At 44.6% G+C, this 21,595-nt stretch overlaps 1 protein-coding gene across 1 annotated transcript in view; it reads right to left on the reverse strand.

The window, feature by feature from the left end:
• CMTM5 (CKLF like MARVEL transmembrane domain containing 5) overlaps positions 1–21,595 on the reverse strand; it is a 51,172-nt gene that overhangs the window by 21,054 nt on the left and 8,523 nt on the right. Inside the window, exon 2 of the mRNA XM_073632660.1 lies at positions 11,057–11,209. Within this exon, the coding sequence (XP_073488761.1) occupies positions 11,057–11,209 (153 nt within the window). The remainder of the gene's footprint in view (positions 1–11,056; positions 11,210–21,595) is intronic.

A 21,595-nucleotide genomic window follows, 5' to 3' on the forward strand; every position in this document is an offset into this window, starting at 1 on the left:
GCATGTCAGCAGGAGGCAGAGAAACAGCAGTACACTAAGCTCTCCAGTGATTAGCTGTGGGGGGGGGGGTCATTTCAGCACAGGTCTGACCAAAGGAGTACAGGCAGGCTGTGCTCCCAAGTAGAATGCAAAGAAGAAAACTGACCACGCTGGAATGTGCTTCCATGCCTGGTTTGGTGGGTTTGGAATAGAAAAGCAGGGGGGCTGGCAGAATCACCAGTAGAGTTGGTCCGAACACCCCCCCATAAAGTTCGAGAAATCTCGAACATCGCAAAAGGTCAGACCCGAACCGTGAACCTTCTTAAAGTCTATGGGACCCAAACTTGAAAAATCAAAAGTGCCCATTTTGAAGGATTATATGCTAGTTATTGGCCATAAAAAGGGTTTGGGGGCACAGGTACTGACCTGGGGGACATGTATCCATGCAAAACTTTTTTTTGCATTGTACCGTGTTTAGAACCTACTGCTGCAAAACTGACATTTATAAAGAATAACCAAAGAAAATATTTATAAAGAAAACCGAAAACCCAGGGCGGTGGATGTGGGGGTCTGCTGGTAGTGAGGTTATTTGAATATGGAAACTCTTTTTAAAAAAGGGGCCCCCAGATCCCAGCCCCCCAATGTGAATGAGTATTGGGCACATTGCACCTCTACTCATTCACCAAAAAAAGTGTCAAAAATAAAGACAGGAGGCAGTTTTTGACAATTGCTTTATTAAAAAAATAAAAAAAAACAATGTTCCCTGATGTAGATCCATCGTCAATCATGACGCCCGCCGCACTGCTGGACCCGAAAAAAGAAAGATGAAAAATGCTCCATCCGAAATGAAGGCTAACTGTCGAATGTCTGCGGTGCATTTGTATCGGTGACTTCACAAGGGGGTGGTGCTGCCAGGTGACATCACCAGATGGCCCTGCCTCTTACCTATTTAAGAACTGTCAAAGGACGGAGCAGGCATTCAGAAGTTAGCCTTCATTGTGGAGAGGAACGTTTTTTATTTTTCTTATTTTGGGTCTGGCGATTGGTGGATCTACATCGGGGACATTGTTTTTTTATTTTTTTAATAAAGGAATTGTCAAAAACTGACAGCTGTCTTTATTTATATTTGACACTTTTTTTGGTGAATGAGTAGGGGTATAAGGTACCCCATACTCATTCACATAGGGTGGCCTCGGGATCTGGGGGGCCCCTTGTTAAAGGAGGCTTCCTGATTTTGATAAGCCCCCTGCCTGCAGACCCCAACAACTACCGCCCAGGGTTGTCTAGAAGAGGCCCTTGTCCCCATTAACATGGGGACAAGGTGCTTTGGGGTTGGGGGAGCCCCCCTGCTCCAAAGAACCTTCCGCTATGTTGTGGGCATGTGGCCTGGTATGGTTCAGGAGGGGGGGAGCGCTCGCTTGTCCCCCCTTTCCTGACTTGCCGGGCTGCATGCTTGAATAAGGGTCTGGTATGGATTTTGGGGTTGACCACACGCCATTTTTTTTTCAATTTTGGAGTGGGGCCCCCAAACCGCATTTTTTTCACTTTTTTCTATTGCAGGCAATGTTTTTTTTTTTTAATTCATGACTCATCCATTGCTAAGGATGTAGCGGCCGGCTTCCTGGCCCACTTCTTAACAACCAGCTTTGCACTATGCAGCGCCTAGTGCATTGTGGGGCGTTCAGTGGACGAACATCCCTCCAAGCACCCCGCAAATTTGGGTTTTCCTGGAACGGACAAACAAGTGATGTTCGGGCCCAATGTTTGCTTGGCTCGAACTGTTCACCCAACTCTAATCACCAGGTATTCATGCAAAGGAAGCCATCCAAAGAGAACAGGATAATTACAATTACATGGTGCAACAGACACATATCAGAAATATGAAATGTTGGAGTAACATACAGCTCTTTCTCCACCATTGACTAATTTATTGGTACTAAACGTCATTGAGTATGAAGTTTCCATATCTACCAATATGTTTAGATCAGTTTATGAATTGTAAACATATTAATTATATAAATAAAGCGGTTCTTCAGTCGGTTCTGCAGAGTCAGCAGCACAAAAACTGTAGCTGCTGAGTTTTAATAAACAGACACTCACCTGTTAAAGGATCGAGTGCTATCCTCACCTGGGCCAGTTTTTTCACTGGTCTATGAGTCCCTAGCGCTGGCATGTTAACTGTGTGTCAGCCAGCTGTGACTCTTTGCGGTTTCACAGCCAGCTGCCCACTGTGCATGTGCAAGCTGCACTGTGCTTTTGGAATGGTCCTGCAGCCTTCTGGGACCTGTAACGTGTCCCAGAAGGTTGCGTGATAGGAGGGGGGGGAGAACTTCCGCTTGAATCAGCTAGGCCAGTGGTTCTCAACCTATTTTAGTGCCATGACCCCTTGATAAAATTTCCCAAGTTGTGGGGACCCCTAACAGTAAAATTATTTTCGTAGCGTGGGTTGTCAGTACCCAAGGTAAGACAAATCATTCAGTATTAAAACCCCCTATGGTACATTTTAGGATGTACCACTTTTTCTCTTTGTTCTCCTTTCTTTCCCTTTTATCCCTCTCTATCCTAATTTCTTGTCCCCCCCCCCCCCCCCATTCCTCTCTCTAGCCTTCTTTTTTGTTCTTTCTCTTATTCTTTCTCTCCCTTTTTCTTTGTTTCTCCCCCTCTTTTCCTCTCCCTTCCATGTATTCTCTATTTCTGCTGATCTGAGAACTGTAGTGGGGACTTTTAATGGCAACTATAATCACAGGTAGTGTTACTCACTATATGTCCAACTTTGTGGTGTCTCGCAGCAGTGACACCTATCCCGAAATCAGGAGATAGGGTCTCCTTTAGCCCCTCCCAGTTCACATTCCTCACCAGTCAGCTGACCTCTAGTCTCTGCCCCCTAGCCATTCCATGAACTAAATGAGCGCCTGCGAAGAGGCTGAGTGGTGCGGCCGTGGGCTCTAGGAACAGCCCAGCTGGGCGGCTACAGGCTCCAGGGACAGCCCTTCTGGGTGGCTGCGAAAAGGCTGGGAGAGCGGTGCGGGATTCAGAAACAGCTCAGGATTTGGTGACCTCTGGCAAATCGTCATTCGACCCCTGAGGGGGTCCCGACCCCCAGGTTGAGAACCACCGAGCTAGGCGATCTGAGCAGAAGTGGGAGCAGGTACCTGTTAAAACCATGTACCTGCTCCCCCCCCCTCAAATATGGCAGGGGGGGGGAGGAGGAGGAAGAGCAGAACTTCCCCTTTTGGGTGAAGCTGTGTTAATTTCTTTTTGTCTATGGTTGCATAAAAAGAAAGACAATATCACCAAAAGAAGGCATTGCTTGTCTTAAAAAACAACATATGAATTACTTTGTTATCCTAAGCAATGACATAATTTCTGAATAAATAGGCTCATAGCAGAAATGTCAAGGAGGAACAGAAGGGGTACCAGACTAAGTGCAGCAGTTAAAAAAGTATCTGGATATATAAAAAGCACAATAAATTGGCAATTCGCATTTAGTGAAATGATAACAAGCATGTAGGTAAACTCCGCGGCTTGGCTCAAGGGTTCCCTGTGGTGGAAACATCAGTGTCCCATCACAGAGTGGTGTAATGACCTGGGCCGAGATTATAGGAAGCTGCCGGCCGTGATGGAAACGAGCATGGAAGGCAAATGGCCTCTGCACTTTTTTAACTGCTGCACTTAGTCTGGTACCCCTTCTGTTTCCCCATGGCTTTTGCAGAGTTTGCTTCACTTACAAGGGTGCTGCCGCAGGTGCTGCGTTTTTATCATTCATATGCCATTTGCTTGACATGCCCCATAGGTGGACTTTTATTAACTTTTAGTTTAAATGGTCCTCCAGCACTATGTTTTCATTGTGTCATAGCAGAAATTTAAAAATGACTTCATAGGTTGTGTAGTGGTGTGAAAGCTGATGTGGGTAAATAAATATTAACTTACAAGCTCATGTAAAATAAAGAAGAATTTTTGTTACATATAAACAAAACCATCCAGAATACTAACATAATTAAAACTCTATTTAAAAATGTTTTGCATTTAAACTCTTCAAGTAATCACACTCCAAAAAAAGTTCCAAAAATAGGATTTCTCTGTAACCATCCCTCCTCCCTAGCATGTCAAATTTGAGTAGATCTAAGTAGGGGAAAAACTTTAATCCAATGCAAGAGGATCTTACACATTTTGTTCTATGTGCTGTCAGTTACCTAGCATGATGTAGTGGAGGCAGTGGGTACAGACAAAAATAAAATAGGGTGTCTGACACTGAACCCCTTAGTAATGGCTTTCCTATTGCAAGTGAAGTAGATAAAGACATTGATGGGTTTTATTTAGTAATTATGACAGCTGCTCTTTTACAAACATTGTACTGCTTTTCCATTAGACCAGAAAGCTTTAAGTGCTACTTTCTGAGAGAATACATTTGGTAAAGGTCAGTTAGGGAATCTATGTAATATCATATTTAATTTAGTTAAAGAGCTTCTGTATTCATTTCCTAAGTGTCTCTATAATCAAGTAAAGGTACATTTCCCCTGCAAATGAGATACAAAAACAAAAGAAGAACACAGAGCAGAAAAGAAACCCAGAAAAGGAAGCATACAGTAGATGAGATTTAATAGGAATGGTTGAGGAGAAATTCATTCCTGTAAAAACAATAGCACTTTTGTAGAAGTAATGGCACTTTATTTTTATTGACTAAAAAACCTACCCCACAGCTACAGGAACAATTTATTAGCAATTTATTAGGAATGCTATTTTTAATAAACTAATCAGCAGAGCCTCCCTTTAGCAGTGCCTTATGCCGCGTACACACGGTCGGACTTTCCGGCATACTTGGTCCGGCGGACCAGAGTGTGCCGGACAATCCGCCCGTGTGTGGGCGTCGGCGGACTTTTCCGGCTGACTTTTTCCCAAAAGCCCGCCGGACCTAGATTTGAAGAAAGTTTTAAATCTTTCCGCCGGACTCAGTTTCGGGCGGAAAGTCCGCTCGTGTGTGTGCTGGTCCGACGGAAAGCCCGCTCGTGTGTATGCTGGCGGACCAGATACGACACGAGGGCAGGGTATTGCATCTCGCGCTCGCTGCAATAGGAAAAACAAATTTTCCTATTGCGGCGAGCGCGGGGCATACCAGGCCCTTAGGTCTGGTATGGATTATAAAGGGAACCCCCTACGCCGAAAAAACGGCGTGGGGTCCCCCCTAAAATCCATACCAGACCCCGATCCGAGCACGCAGCCTGGCCGGTCAGGAAAGGGGGTGGGGACGAGCGAGCGCCCCCCCCCTGAACCGTACCAGGCCACATGCCCTCAACATGGGGGGTGGGTGCTTTGGGGGAGGGGGGCCGCCCTGCGGGCCCCCCCCACCCCAAAGCACCTTGTCCCCATGTTGATGAGGACAAGGGCCTCTTCCCGACAACCCTGGCCGTTGGTTGTCGGGGTCTGCGGGCGGGGGCTTATCGGAATCTGGGAGCCCCCTTTAATAAGGGGGCCCCCAGATCCCGGCCCCCCACCCTATGTGAATGAGTATGGGGTACATGGTACCCCTACCCATTCACCTAGGGGAAAAAGTTTTAGGGGGCATGGTCACTGGGTGATGTTGACCACGCCCCCTAAAACGTCACAGTCCCAGCATGCCCAGGGACTGTGACATCAAAAGGGGGCGGGGTCTCCGCCTATATAAGTCACAACGCAGCCCTCGGAGAGCAGTCCAGCCGGAGAGAGCGTCGTGTCAACATCTGGAGAAGAGAAGAAGACAAGAAGTCCGGACCTCTGCTGGCAAGAGAGCTACCTGAAGACAGCAGAGGAGCCGGCCGAAGAACTGGAGAGAAGAGAGCGGAGAAGAACCAACCGGACGCCGGGAGAAGATGAAGCGGAGGGACCCCCGAAGCCGGAAGAAGACCCCCGAAGCCGGAGGAAGATCCCCCCCCGGAGCTGTTTAATAAAATATTTTAAAAACCTGTGTAGTGTGTTTTATTACTTACACTTTTTCCCTAGGTGAATGGGTAGGGGTACCATGTACCCCATACTCATTCACATAGGGTGGGGGGCCGGGATCTGGGGGCCCCCTTATTAAAGGGGGCTCCCAGATTCCGATAAGCCCTCGCCCGCAGACCCCGACAACCAACGGCCAGGGTTGTCGGGAAGAGGCCCTTGTCCTCATCAACATGGGGACAAGGTGCTTTGGGGTGGGGGGGGGGCCCGCAGGGCGGCCCCCCTCCCCCAAAGCACCCACCCCCCATGTTGAGGGCATGTGGCCTGGTACGGTTCAGGAGGGGGGGGGGCGCTCGCTCGTCCCCACCCCCTTTCCTGACCGGCCCGGCTGCGTGCTCGGATCGGGGTCTGGTATGGATTTTAGGGGGGACCCCACGCCGTTTTTTCGGCGTAGGGGGTTCCCTTTATAATCCATACCAGACCTAAGGGCCTGGTATGCCCCGCGACGGGGCTCGCAAGGTGTCAATCTCGCCGATAAAAGCGGCAAGATTGACATCCTTTTCTAGTCCCGTCGCACCTGAGTCACGTTCAAAATGAACGGACTTGTCCGTGTGTGGGCAAGTCCGTTCATTCTGAAAGTCCGCCGGAACTCCGGCGAAAGTCCGTCGGAAAGACGGGCGGACTTAGCCCGCCGGAAAGTCCGGGCGTGTGTGGGCAAGTCCGTCCGTTTTAAAGTCCGGCGCACCTGGCGGACAAAGTTCGTCGGAAAGTGTGCCGGACCAAGTAGGATAGAAAGTCCAACCGTGTGTACGCGGCATAAGTCTTTTTGTGGCATGGTTTCTACAATCCACAAACTTTTCTTTTAGGTTCATGTCGACATGAAAGGAGTGGACCCCGACCTTTTTGAAGTACAAGATGTCTCCACCCACAGAACTGGATGTTTTTTTTTTGTACAATTTTGAGACTGTTGTACGTGAAAATAACAGGACCTTTCCTCATTCTGATGTCTTATGCAAAAGACTAATGCTGTGTACGTACGAGCAGACTTTCGACAGATTAAACTCCTAAGGACTTTTTGAAGAACTTTAGACGGAGTTCCGACGCAACGGACTTGCCTACACACGATCACACCAAAGTCCGACTAATTAGAAGATGATGACGTACACCGGACTAGAATAAGGAAGTTCATAGCCAGTAGCCAATAGCTGCCCTTGTGTCCTTTTTTTTGTCCGTTGGACTAGCATACAGGCGAATGGATTTTTCGACTGGACTCGAGTCCGTCGGAAAGATTTGAAACATGTTCTATTTCTAAAGTCCATCTGATTTTTCAACAGCAAAGGTCCGATGAAGCCCACACACGATCGAATTGTCAAGCGGATTCATTCCGTCGGACCTTTGCTGACGAAAAGTCCGCTCGTGTGTACACGGCATAACTCCTACTTTTTATTGATGCAGGTGGAACAGTTTAGCGTTTGATCCCCCTAAGAGAACATGACAAGGTATGCTGTTAGCCAAACTTCCTAGCTCCTTCTCTGAGTTACATATACTATATATTCCTATGGGACCTCCTCTATAGAACCATAGACATGATAAAGATGATGTGACTGCTCTTCTAAGTGGTAAGTATTCCATCCATGACTGCCCTAGGATTAAGGTTCCATATGAATGGACAACTGTGTAGCTAATATATTCATAACAGCCATGAAATGTAACCACTTCCATGGGCGTTTGCAGGTAGGGGCAAGGGGGGGCGAGTGACCCCCCCCCTGGTGTCAGCAAGGGTCTGCAGTGGCCGCATCTGTAGCTGTGCTGGCTCTCTGGGTTTGTGTGAGTCGGCTCCACAGATGCTGCAGATCAGTGTCACTGAACTTACAGAGCGCTTTACTGCCACCTCTGGCTGCTTCCTGTATGTGCGCCCCTCGTGTTTGCTTTGCTGCCTGTTGTATTTTCTCAGGAACATGTGGAAACAGGACATGGGAGAAGGAAGACCACCTTACAAGTGGGAGCTGTGAGTACCAGTGAAGGGAGGAGGCTGTTTGTGTACAGGGGGGTAGAGCTGTGTGTGTGCTTACAGATGTGTGTGTGTGGGGGCCTGACATATATATAGATGAGGGGGCAGCTGAGTGCATACAGGTATGATCAGTGAAACGGGGTGCCATATATAGGAAAGATCATATCATCTGTATACAGCTATATACACCCATCTTTTTTTCCTGTATTCCTCTATCATCACTGACTGCAGATATACATCATCTGTCCTGTATATATAGCTGTATACAGGACAGATGATGTATATTTCCAGTCAGTGATGATGGAGGAAGGTTTCTATATACAGGTAGCTGTATATACCCACCTTCCTTCCTGTACATAGAGACCTTCCTCCATCATCACTGACTGCAGATATACATCATCTGTCCTGAATACAGCTATATACACCAACTTTCCTTCCTGTATATATATATACTAATACCATCCACCCCCTATATATACACATACTGTACACCCTCCGTACTGTACAGGCCAAATTTGATGAGCACAATGAGGCTGCAATTGATGGGCACATGCCTGAGCTTTATGTGATAATGACTAAGCCCCTCCTCTTCATGACATTGTCGAAAAGGGGTGGAGCATGGGTGACCTAAAATCATGCTCCCCCTGAAAAAAACTTCTGCGGAAGCCCATGACTTCAGCCCCGGAAGATTTTACCCCCTGAATGACCAGAGCATTTTTTGTGATGCGGCACTGTGCCGTTTAACTGACAATTGTGCAGTTGTGCGATGTTGTACCCAAACAAAATTGACATCTTTTTTTTCTCACAAATAGAGCTTTCTTTTGGTGGTATTTGATCACCTCTGGGGTTTTTATTTTTTGCGCTACAAACAAAAAACGAGCGTCAATTTTGGAAAAAACGCAATAGTTTTTAGTTTTTACTATATTAAATATCCCCCAAAAATATATAAAAAACTAATTTCTTCCTCAGTTTAGGCCGATATATTCTTCTACATATTTTTGGTAAAAAAAAATCGCAATAAGCGTATATTGATTGGTTTGCGCAAAGGTTATAGCGTCTACAAAATGGGGGATAGATTTATAGGAATTTTATTATGATTTTTTTTTTTTTACTACTAATAGCGTTGATCTGCGATTTTTATCGGGACTGCGACATTGCAGTGGACAGATTGGACACTTTTGACACTATTTTGGGATCACTGACATTTATACAGCGATCAGTGCTATAAATATCCACTGATTACTGTATAAATGTCACTGGCAGGGAAGGGGTTAACACTAGGGGGCGATCAAGGGGCGATCAAGGGGTTAACTGTGTGTTCCCTCAGTGTGTTCTAACTGTAGGGGGATGGGCTCACTAGAACATGACAGAGATCACTGCTCCCGATGACAGGGAGCAGTAGAGCTCTGTCATGTTACTAGGCAGAACAGGGAAATGCCTTGTTTACATAGGCACTTCTCCATTCTGCCTCTCCTCGCAGTGATCGTGGGCCGCTGATGGAAATCGAGTCCGCGGGATCCGCGGGCACACACCCACAGCGTGCGGCGGGCGTGCTCGTGCCGCCGCTGCCGTGCGCGTGCCTGCCACATAACTTCAGCAGAGGGACATACGGGTACACCCGTTAGCCCAGCCGTGCCATTGTGCCAACATACTTTGGCGTGTGGCGGTCAGCAAGGGGTTAAGCACATTGGTGGAATTTAGGAATGTTGAATCTCTTAGTCCCTGTCTTTACTTCAAGTTATGTTTGGATTTTTTACTCAACTTCTGCCCAAACTGAGATTAATCCAGAACTAAATGCCAAAACGGCCATATATGAATAAAAATTTGGCCGGTTCAGCAGGGACCAACTGAATTTCAATCCATGTATGGCCCCTGTGGTTATACAGAAGTTGATCAACCAATTAACTTTCATACAACCACCCTGACATATTTTCCCTGCTTGATCAGAATACAATAGCTCAGCGGAGAGGATTCCCTCATCCACATCAAGTGGTGAACAAAAAAACTGTCCCATCTATGGCCTGCCTAAGTCTTAAATCTCTCACCTAGATTTAACTGTTTAAATCAGCAGAATTCACCAATTACTATTGTAGAGATGTGTTCCGAGCATCCATGGAGCTGAGAGAGGGAGCAACAAAGAATAATTGTGACTTGGGACTACAACTAGTTGCCGTGTATGCCTACTGCTGGGGAGAACCTGAGCATGAGGACCTGATCATGAGGACTTGATTATGAGGACTGAGGCTTCTGGGACAACTGACCGCCAAGTGTATGGGACCCGGACCTGTTGCATGTCAGGACTGGTGAGCAGAACTACAAAGCTTAATCCCTTACTGCACACGGTTAATGCAATAGAGACTGCTCCTTATTTAGCAGCCCATCAGCGATCCATTGCACATTCTTAAAGGGATAGCTTTACATGCACCACGTTACAGAAGAGCCCCAATGATAGCCAGCTAATACTGACAATTAGGTTCCACATACTTTGCAATCACTTCCTGGGGTACCCCTTTGTCAGGAACTTATACAAATACCCACTATTGGAGCAGTATACGCAGTGTGCACATGAGGACTATTATTTTTGGGTTAGTTAAGGCTGATACTTTAACCTGTTTGCATCAGTTAAAGTTGGATTTTCCATTACTATAGTCCAGTTGATTGACATCTTGTGGGTCAGTGGTCACATTATCTAGTGTAGCATCTTTCAACATGTTTAATTGCTTATTTATCGATTCAAGCATTGTTCAACTGCCTTTCCATAATACATCCATTTAATCTACCAACCAGTTTATTGTGACCTACTTTCTGTGCATTATTGTAGAATGGTAGCACACTAATGTTTATTAGAATGCATGAAGGTAAACGATCTTGTGCCTTTACAACAACTTTAAAGAGTCATGGCAGAACAGACAACCCATCATATCCAGCGGCTCCTGGGGGGTAAGCACTGCATTTGCAAGGAAAAATACTGAATGTTTGCTTGCACACAATTAGGTGACATAAGCAAGGTTTTACCTCATTTACTAACTTGTGACCATTCACTTAGCAAAGTAAACATTCTCTTTTTCTTTAGTAAATGATCCCCTTACTGTACAATACATGACAGGAAGTATTCTCTGCTAACATCTATGACATTTTTTTCTTGTAACGTACCGTGCAGGGCCAGTTGAGAGCGGCGAGGCGCTCGTTGTAATGACTTGAGTAAAGGATTAGGAAAATGAGGGTGATGATAAGCTCAATCAGTGGTGCCGCCAGATAGGAGGATATGGATGCAGCAAAACAGATAAATATCACAAAGCAGAGTACCTGTAAAGAGAGAGAGACATATAGTAAATTAATTATATCTGTGAAGTCTCATAAAAGCTCTACTATTATGAATATGCTATGTTTTTGGTTGAGCATGTCAAAGATGTCAACCAACGGAAAAGTTTACCCGGGTGATACAGTACAGCGCTCCTAGTACACTGTAGATAAAGTGTGGCCAATTTACTTAAGGTGTGTCGTTCATTTAAATAATCACAATAATGCCTTTCACTCAGTTAAGCCCCTACCAATGCCTGTACACATGGGATGAATATTGTCCAAAATCAGCTTGTACAGTGGAAACCGGTCAACATTGGGCCCGTGTGTACAGCTCCCTGTCCAACAGAAGCAGGGCTCACGATTGGCTTCTTTTAAATGGGCATGTGGGAAAACCAGCATCTGATCGGCATCTGATCGCCGCTGGCAGCCAGCGGGGGAGATCACTGTACTAACATCGCTTAGTGTTAGAACAGCGATCTGTCAGGTTTTTTTTTTGTTCAGCCCACTGGGTTAAAGGAAAAAAAACAATAACTTGTACCAGGCATTAGTCCTCATGGCCCACACAAAACATAACCAGCAGTGCAAATCAAAAAATTGCATTACTGCACACGTTAATGTGTAGTGTTTTGAGCATTAAATTGTATTTCATTAATTTAATGGTTGTAAACCTCCATGGGGAAGTTGTACCCATAGGTAAGCCTATACTACCTGTAAATATCTCCTAAACTTGCACTGTTTAGGAGATATTTACTATATACGCTGCCGCCGACGTCATCAGCGCATGCACACTGAAGGAAAGGCCCGTTTATGCCGTTTCTTCAGGGCCCATGCCGTGAACGGCACCACCCGCGCGCATGTGCGGGAGTGACGTAATTTTGGCTCTGGCCAATCACAGTGCAGGAGCCCGCGAACCCGGAAGTAACTACGGGAAACATGACAGCCGTGTGAGCGATGTGCTGGGGCCGATCCAGGGCATCATTCTAAGGTAAGTTTTTCATAATGAGCTAGTATGCAATGCATACTAGCTCATTATGCCTTTGTATTGCAGGGGGTTTTTTTTGCAGGGGGTTTGGAGGTTTACAACCTCTTTAAGGCTGCACATTCATTTAAAAGAAAAAATGGATCTGAACCTTTTATTTTGCATAGAATGCATAAAGATAAAAAAAACCTTCTGACTTTAGAACCACTGTAACAAAACAAGATAAACACTTTAGCTACATACTGTTATATATTTGTACTTTCAAACCATGTTGTGACATCATTTCATTCTGAAGTTTCATAGGATGGTATCATAAACAGTGAACAATTTTTCTTGGCGTGTATTTTTAACTTTACTGGTTCTTAAAGTAACGCTCAACTCTGGTTTGAAATAAACTTTAACTCAAAAGGTCCCTTCGATTGCTCTCAGTGTCTTCCAGTGTTAATTTTGCCGTCAAATTTCGATTTAATTTTAGTCTTTTGACTAAAATGCCATTTTATTTTTAGTCATATTTTAGTCTTTTCACTAAAATGCCATTTTAGTTTTAGTCATATTTTAGTCATCTGAATTGTTTTAGTTTTAGTCGACTAAAATCTCTAGTACATTTTAGCCAACTAAAATCGAATGAGTTTAGTTAAATTTGAATGCATTCTTTAAGCATTTCTTTAGAATTGCCAAATTCATTATATACTCCTGGAGTAAAAATCTAATAACATGTTATTATTTATAGGATTAAGGTTTGAACATGTACTACAGACACAGATTTAGTCATTGCAATATTTAACGTCTTTAAAAATAAAACCAAGTTCAATAAACAAACAAATATATTGTTTTTTGACAAGCAGAAGTACAACTCGAAAATATAAAAACAAAACATAAAAAACTCTAAACTCTATTGACTGTAATGCCATTATATTACCTGAATATATTACCAACATTAAAAATCAAGAAAAAAAATAAGAAAAGCCTTTTTCTCTTATTTTTCTTTTCTTTTAGCAGCTTAGTAGATGCCCCCTACATATTCTTATGTGGTAGTGCAGTGTTAATTTTGACGTCAAGTTTTTTTTTTTTTAAAGATATTTTTTATTGATTTTACAAACCAGCTGTACAAAACAAGCACAACAAACAACCACTTAATATGCTTGGTCAGTCATTGGTAAACAGCATCAATATGTAGCTCATATAAACAAAGACAGACATTGGTGCATCAGCTAATATTTTTACACAACTACATATACAAGCAATTCGTCTGCAACAGTATTAATAATCTGCATAAATTATATGCTATCCTGGCGCGACCTGTAAATGTCCCAACTATATATATCCTACAAGCTGAGGGTCAGAGGGCTAGCAAGCCACCTACCCCAAATTTTATGGAATGTTTTTGTCCGTTACCTTAGTTCAAAGGTAAGTCTATACAGTGGTATAACATCATTGATTAATTTTAGCCATAGGGATTTCAAGGGTGTTGATACACCCTTCCATGACAGCAGAATGGTCTTTCTAACATAAAAGTAAAGGATACGTAGTAATCTTTTTGCCTGTGCTGATAGTTGTAAATCTCCAAAGATCCCCAACAGACCATTTTTTGGGTGGATGATATTGGGGAGGCCTAGAGCAGAGGAAATGAAGGAGCCTACTTCCACCCAAAAGTCCTGAACCACTGGGCAGGTCCAGAAGCAGTGCATGAAATCAGCACTCCCTCCACAACCACGAAAGCACTCAGCGGAGGACTTCAGCCCCATTTTGTGTAATCTGGCCGGAGTAAGGTGAGAGTGGTGAAAAAATTTAATCTGTATAACTCTGTATATCTCTGGATGAGATGACCGTGGCTTTATATGTGTCTCTGAATTCAGTCCAGTCCTCCTCAGTAAATGAAATGTCCATGGATGTCCATTTTTCCTGTGCTTTACTAAATCGGGGGTTAACGTCTGTCGTTAGGGCCGCATAGTAGGTAGAAATAAGCTTATTAGGGTCTGGTTGTCTTAGTAGTCTCTCTAGTGGGGGTAAATTAATGGGATTCTTTAAGGTGCCAAACTGAGCTCGTATAGCATGCCTAAGTTGGTAATAGTGGAACAAATAAGAGCGTGGTAGGTCAAAGTCTAGTCTCAGTTGTTGAAAAGTTTTAAACCCTTGGGCATCATACAAATAACATAAGTATTTTATTCCCTTGGAGTACCATCGCTTAGTGTCGGGCAATGAGTATAGTTCCTGCAGAGTAGGGTTGAACCACAGGGGATTATTTGGGGATGTGGACCAGGAATGTTTAGAAATTTTTGTAACGATATATCGAAAAAGCAAGAGGGAAGTGGCTAGCATAGAGGTGCCTGGTCGATTTGGGACCTTACCTCTATAAACAATGTTATGAAGAGTTTCCATAGAAGACGCAATGGCTCCCTCAGTGGTAGTACATGCATTTGCCGGGACTGGGCATAGCCAATCATGCACATGCACTAGCTGTGATGCTAAGTAATAAAGAAAAAAATTTGGAAACGCCAACCCCGCCATGTGTGATGGCAATCTTAACGTCTCCATTGCCACCCTGGGGGTCCCCCCACTCCACAGGAACGTTGTACAAATCGTATCTATCCTTTTAAAAATAGATTTGGGGATTTTGCAAGGGGAGTTAGCCAGCACGTATAGCAGTTTCGGTAGGTAGATCATTTTAAGTAAACTTGCTCTTCCCATAAGATCCAGGGGCAGGTCCATCCACTGTCTAGTTTGTTCCTGTAATCGACTCAATATGGGGTCTAAGTTGTTAGTAATGTAGGCGGATAGAGGCGATTGTACCAAGACCCCAAGATATCGAAAGGAGGATACTACCTGTAAGTTGGAGTCTGGGTGGATCTGGGAGATTGCTGCAGAATCCAGAGGGAACAGGCTGGATTTGTCCCAGTTCACCCGGAATCCGGAGAAATCTCCAAACCTAATGATCTTGGCCAATAGTGACTGAAGTTATGCATTAGTATCTGCCAGATACACCAAGGTGTCGTCTGCATAGAGCGAAATACGCTCCTCAATGGTAGCAATAGGCAGGCCTTTGATGGAAGGGGATGTACGAATTCGTGCCGCCAGCGGTTTCATAGCCAAGGTGAACAGAAGCGGGGACAGAGGGCATCCCTGCCTCGTGCCCCTTGTAATGGAGAATGATTTAGTGATTGAGGAATTAACTCGCACTCGGGCTCGGGGGGACTTATAAAGTAGTCTAATCCATGCCACCACACGAGGACCAAAACCATACACCTGCAACACCCGAAAGAGATATGGCCATTCCACGCTATCAAATGCTTTACATGTGTCTAGAGACACAATGGCACATGTACGGGAACACTCATGAGGGTATTGCAGGTTGTGGAATAGTCTGCGGATATTCAACCCCCTTGGTCACTATTGACCAGAGACGTAACTACAGTATTTAAGCGGTTTGCAAGCACTTTTGCTAAGATCTTAACATCCACATTTATGAGGGATATTGGGCGGTATGATTCACATTTAAGTGGATCCTTGCGGGGTTTCAGCAGGAGCACGATCAAGGCTTCTCGCATGGCGGGGGGAAGAATACCAGCATCCAAGGCCTTATTATATGTACGTAGCAGAAATGGGCACAGTAGGTCCCTAAATTGTGAATACCATTCAGTGGGATAACCATCCAGCCCAGGAGTCTTGTGGGCTGGCATTTGAGCAATGGCCGCCGCAATCTCTTCAACCGAGATGGGAGCGTCTAACATATCCCTCCCCTCAGTAGAAATGGAGGAGAGAGATATGTCAGCAAGGTAATCGTTTACCTGGGATTCAGTGTACTCAGCCCTGGAAGTGTAAAGTTCTGTGTAAAAGTTTAAAAAAGTTTCCATAATATCCCCAGGGACCTCACTCATTTGACCTGTCTTAGTATAGATATGAGGAATGGATACCGGAGGGCGATCAGGCCTTGTTAGATATGCTAAAAGGCGTCCAGCCTTGTTACCATGTTCAAATGATTTCTGTGCCGTGTGTAACAATTTCTTTTTTGTAAGGTCTAACAGACTTATTTCATATTCCCTACGTTTCAAAGCCATGCTTCTCTTGTGTCAGGGGATGGGTCAGAGGTATATACAGATTCTGCTTGTACCATGGTGGTTTCAAGTTCCGCCGCACGCTGTTGGTTATTTTTCCTCAAGGCCCCAGTGACAGACATAAAGGTGCCCCTCAATGAGGTCTTGAAGGCCTCCCACTCTATAGAAGGGTCCACTGTCCCCACATTGTCCCTCCAGTACTCCTTGATACCTTGCCTACATGTTCCCTGTACCACCTCATCCTCCAGCCAATAAGAATTTAACCTCCAAATGGAGGGGCCAGATCTCGGGAGGATGGTGAGGTCCACAGAAAGGGGTGCATGGTCTGAAACCCCTCTAGGTAGGTATGAAACCGCAGCGACAAAGGGAAGAGTGTCCGCTGGGGCGAAGGCCATATCAATTTGAGACATAGTGTGGAATGAGTCTGAATGACAAGAAAACTGACTATCATCCGGGTGTTTCCAGCGCCATAATTCAGTAAGGTCATAAACCTGCATCCAGTTCAAAAGGGAGGGAAAGGGTCTACCCCCACCCCCCAAAGCGGTCCATGGCTGGGTCCAGTATAGCATTAAAATCACCGATGTAGAGTAGAGGTCCGGGGGGTCTATCCAATAAGTACAGTGACAATTTCAATAATACCTCCGCCGAAAAAGGCGGAGGAATATAGAGGTTTACAATAGTAAACGTTATTGAGGAGATTTGCAGAGTAAGTATGACATATCTCCCATTTGGATCTGTCTTGACTTGTAAAGTTTCTGCTGGAAGGGATTTAGCCACTAAGATAGAAATCCCCCTAGAGTAATTTGTATGTGTAGCGTGATAACCCTGAGCCAGCCATGGACGCCTAAGGGCCCTTACCTTAGTATCAGTCAGGTGGGTCTCCTGGAGACACACCACATGAGGACGGCACTTCTTTAGGACTGAAAAAACGAGAGACCGTTTTTGAGGAGCATTCAAACCTCTAGTGTTCCATGACACTATTTTTAGGGACCCTGTCACTGTAAGACAAACAATATATCATGATCATAGGAACAAGTAAGCACATTCTTATCTAGTACCTCACAGGCCGCGCCAGGCCACATGCATTCAATTATATCTATACCACATTTCAAATATCTATGTTTACTCGAGTCTGTACTGTCAGTATACAGACCAGAGTAAGCCAATAAACTGCTCCGAGCAACATCTATATAAAAGGAAAAAAGAGAAAAAAAAGTTAAAAAAAAAAAAAAAAGCACAAAAAAGAGCGAACTGTGCTTAAAAAACCCATAACCCCCACCCCGCTCGGCCATCCCCAACTTAGCAAGCCTTGGATCCCAAAACCCAAATAGACCCCTCCTACCCTGTAAAAAAAAAAGGGGGGGGGGAATGTTATTGAGGGTCCAACTATTCCGTGGTCACACCACTGTCTGGTGGGGAGGTAACGAGGAGATCGGTGTGGCTCTCAACTGACAGTAGAAAAAAATAAAGTTATGTCCTGATCCAGGATGTCTTTTCTATACATTTTATGGGAAGACAAAAATAATATCAGTCCTTCTTAATAACGAAGAAAAGAAAAAGAAACAACAGGCCAAGCAGGAATGTTAAAGGTTGTTGCAGGATTACAGATTTTGTTTTGTAAGATCTCTGGTATAGGTGGGTAGCCCCATATGATGAGGTTGGCATTTAGTGGATGAGGGACTGCAGAGTTTTATCCATAGGGAGTTCAGCAGAGGGGAACATTAAACAGGTGAGGCTGTCAGTGACCTCTGCGCCTGTCTGCGGGCCTGTAGCGGTCATTTAGCCACGCCATGGCTTCTTTAGGGCTGGTGTAAAAGTGAGCTTTACCGTCGAATATGATGCGAAGCTTGGCAGGAAAAAGCATGGCATATTTCAATCCCTCCTCACGTAGTCGATTCTTCACTGCTGAGAATGATATGCGCTGGCGCTGCACCTCAGCGGAGAAGTCAGGATAAATAGAGATATTGTTGCCGTTGTATTTAAGCGGACCTTTCTCTCTTGCTATTCGTAAGATGGCCACTTTATCCTGGAAGTTAAGGATGCGAGCGGTGATTGAACGTGGAGGTGCTCCCTCTGGGGGAGGATGTGGGGGTGTACGGTGTGCCCTCTCAATCACATATGAAAACGATGGTGCATCAGTGCCAAAGATATCTCTCAGCCAGGAGTATAAAAAATTTTCAGGGTGTGAGCCCTCTGCGCGTTCAGGGAATCCAACAAAACGTAAATTGTTCCTTCTTGAATGATTCTCCAAATCGTCAATTTTGGCGCGGAGAGCTGCTAGTTCCCCAGTATTATCTCTCACTTTAACAGTTAAGGGGTGCACAGTGTCCTCCACAGAACTAATACGTTCCTCCATATCCCCAGCCCTATCACGGAGGTTCTGGACATCCTGTTTAAGGAGTGAGAAGTCCATTCTTATGGAGGCTATTTGAGTAGTGAGTGAGGCCTTACAATCTTGTATAGCCAGCATAATGGTGGCCAGGGTTGGTTCAGCAGGGGGATTCAGCTCATCATCATCAGCTGATTGCTGGGGGTCCTGAACTGTCTGGGGGTCCTGTGATAGCTGGGAGACAGTCTGTGTACGGAAGATAGCAGGAGTAGAAGCACTCACCCCACTAGCAGAGCTCCAGTCATCAGATAGATGCGCCTGCAGCGTGGCTGCCTGAGAGGCCTGTGTCCCGGCGCCATGTTGCCTCCGGAATCCCGCCAGACGGTCCGATGTGGATGGGGGCCAAGCCGGCCTGTATTTCACCATGGTAGCCAGCCTGCTTTGTGCCCACCGCCGTGGGGAACAAATTGAGACCCTCGGTGAGGAGATAGGACTCAGGATGCCTGCAGGATGGTTGTTAAGAGCCGGAGCGATGTGACTATGCGGCCGCTCGCTCCACCATCAAGCCACGCCCCCCCCCCCCCCCCCCCCCCGACGTCAAGTTTTAATTTTTTTTTTTTGCCATAGTCTTTCGACTAAAATGCCATTTTAGTTTTAGTCGTATTTTAGTCTTTTGACTAAAATGACATTTTAGATTTAGTCGGATTTTAGTCATCTCAATTGTTTTAGTTTTAGTCTAAAATAGTATTAATTTAAACGAAAATATTTCAGTCAACAAAATTAAAACCGGTGTCTTCTAAATCTCAAAAATGTATTTATTTTTTTGCTGTAATCCAACTTCCTGTTAGAGGGTGGCTATGTTAGCTCTTCATCCATGGTCCCATTGTATATAGGAATGTAGTCACCCTTCCTTGCTCCTGAGATGGACTAGGGACTCTGGTATGTGTAGTGTGCATAGAGCAGTGCACATGATCAAATCTAATGTGCACTGCTCGTACAATACCAACAGAAGTGAGCGGGAAAAGGAGAGGTTCAGGAGGAAGCTACAAACAGGCAGAAAAATAACAGTAAGGGCTTGTTTACACTTGCTTCAAAACATGGCTTCAGACATGCTTTGTGCTCTCTCAATGCCAGTCAAAGCTCCTGTCACTAAATAAAATGGTTATCTTACAGTCCTGTTTACATCTTGCGTTTGCTTTGCTTTGCTTCGGCTTTGCTTTAAAAATTATACCCCATGTCACTTTAGTGGTGCTTCAAAGCGTCTTCAAAGCCTCCATAGAACTCTATGACAAAGCTCTCTTGAAGCACCTGTTGCTTTTGAGAGGCTTTAATTCAGCTTTAGCGTTGCTTTGTTTTGGAGAAATTGCAGGTATGAGACATTCACACACACACACACAGGGCATCTCTCAAGCTTCAACAAAGCTTCAAAAGAGCATCACTGACGCTTCACTGAAGCATCTGCAAAGCTTCATCGAGGCACCACTGAAGCTTCATCGAAGCACCACAGAAGCATCAAAAACACATAATAAAAGCATGTTGAAGCGATAGGCGCTTTAATGTTTGTTGAAATTAAAAGCAAGTGTAAATGAGCCCTAAGAAACAATTTCATCAAAAATAGATTACAGGACCATGAAAGTAGTTGTGAAACCACTGTCCTAAATATACATAGTCAGACCTGTCAATGTGTATCCTTTACTAATCCACAGTTAGGAAATATAAAAAACACCATTTAAATACCTTTTGTTCCTCCTTTTGATTCAAGTGACTGACGAATGCTGACAAGGAAAACACTGATAAATCAAGAGAGGCGGGATGGGCAGGTGGCGTGGCGGGCTCATTCACAGTTGCTTCGACTTCAACACACAATAAAGCGCCTACAGCTTCAACATTTTTTTTAATGTGTTTTTGATGCTTCTGTGATTCTTTAATGATGCTTCAATGATGCTCCAGGGGTGCTTCAATGATGCTTCGGTGGTGCTATTTTGAAGCTTTAATGAAGCTTGGCAGATGCCCTGTGTGTGTGTGTTGATATCTCATATCTGCAATTTCTCCAAAACAAAGCAAAGCTAAAGCTGAATTAAAGCCTCTTAAAAGCTGCAGGTGCTTCAAGCGAGCTTTGCCATAGACTTCTATGGAGGCTTTGAAGATGCTTTGAAGCACCAGTAAAGTTACATAGGGTATAATTTTTGAAGCTAAGCAAACACAAGGTATAAGCAGGACTGTAGGCTAACCATTTTATTTAGTGACAGGGGCTTTGACTGGCGTTCAGAGAGCTTTAACAAAGCCTTTTCTTCCTCTCAGGCCTAAACACTCAGCCTGAATGATATTTTCCCTTTCTTTTTGATCCTACCAACTTCAATCAAGGTAACTTTTTACCATTACCGTTTATCTCCTTTTTAGGACAATCTGGGTTTAAATATAGAGTTATATATATATACTATTACATGTGGGCAAAGGGGATATGTCCCAGTATATCTTCCATACATATACTATATATAGACATATATGCTTCCTTCTCAGGTTTCAGTTTATATTTACCTCGCCCCCCCTATGGTTACTATGTCCATTACATGGAGTTGTCTGCTGGAAACATTCAGAAATTAAACACTCAGGCGTCGCATTTTGCAAAGTCTTCATACTCGGTAGGTCCTTCTATGCTTCAACAATATTGTTTGATTGTAAAATTCCTTTTTGGCGATATTCAATATTTACATAAGGCTCGGTTCACACTACCGCGACTTGGGATCTGACTTGTCAGACCTCAAGTCACCCCAAGTCGCTTGACATCAGAAATTCCATTGAAGTGAATGAGCGCCGTCTTAATGTACGCTACTGAAGTCGCTCCGACTTCAGAAAAGGTTCCTGTACTACTTCAAGGCGACTTATACCCATAGATTTCAATGGAAGTCACCTACAAGTCGGATCGTGGCCTATAGTGAAACGACTTTACAGGAAAAGAAATTAGTTTACCCAGGCAAACCCCTCCCTCCCAGAGAGCTGATTATTCTTTGATTGGCCACAGCCAAAGT

The sequence above is a fragment of the Aquarana catesbeiana genome, linkage group LG01 (genome assembly GCF_042186555.1).
Source record: "Aquarana catesbeiana isolate 2022-GZ linkage group LG01, ASM4218655v1, whole genome shotgun sequence".
In the NCBI taxonomy this organism is placed as follows: domain Eukaryota; kingdom Metazoa; phylum Chordata; class Amphibia; order Anura; family Ranidae; genus Aquarana; species Aquarana catesbeiana.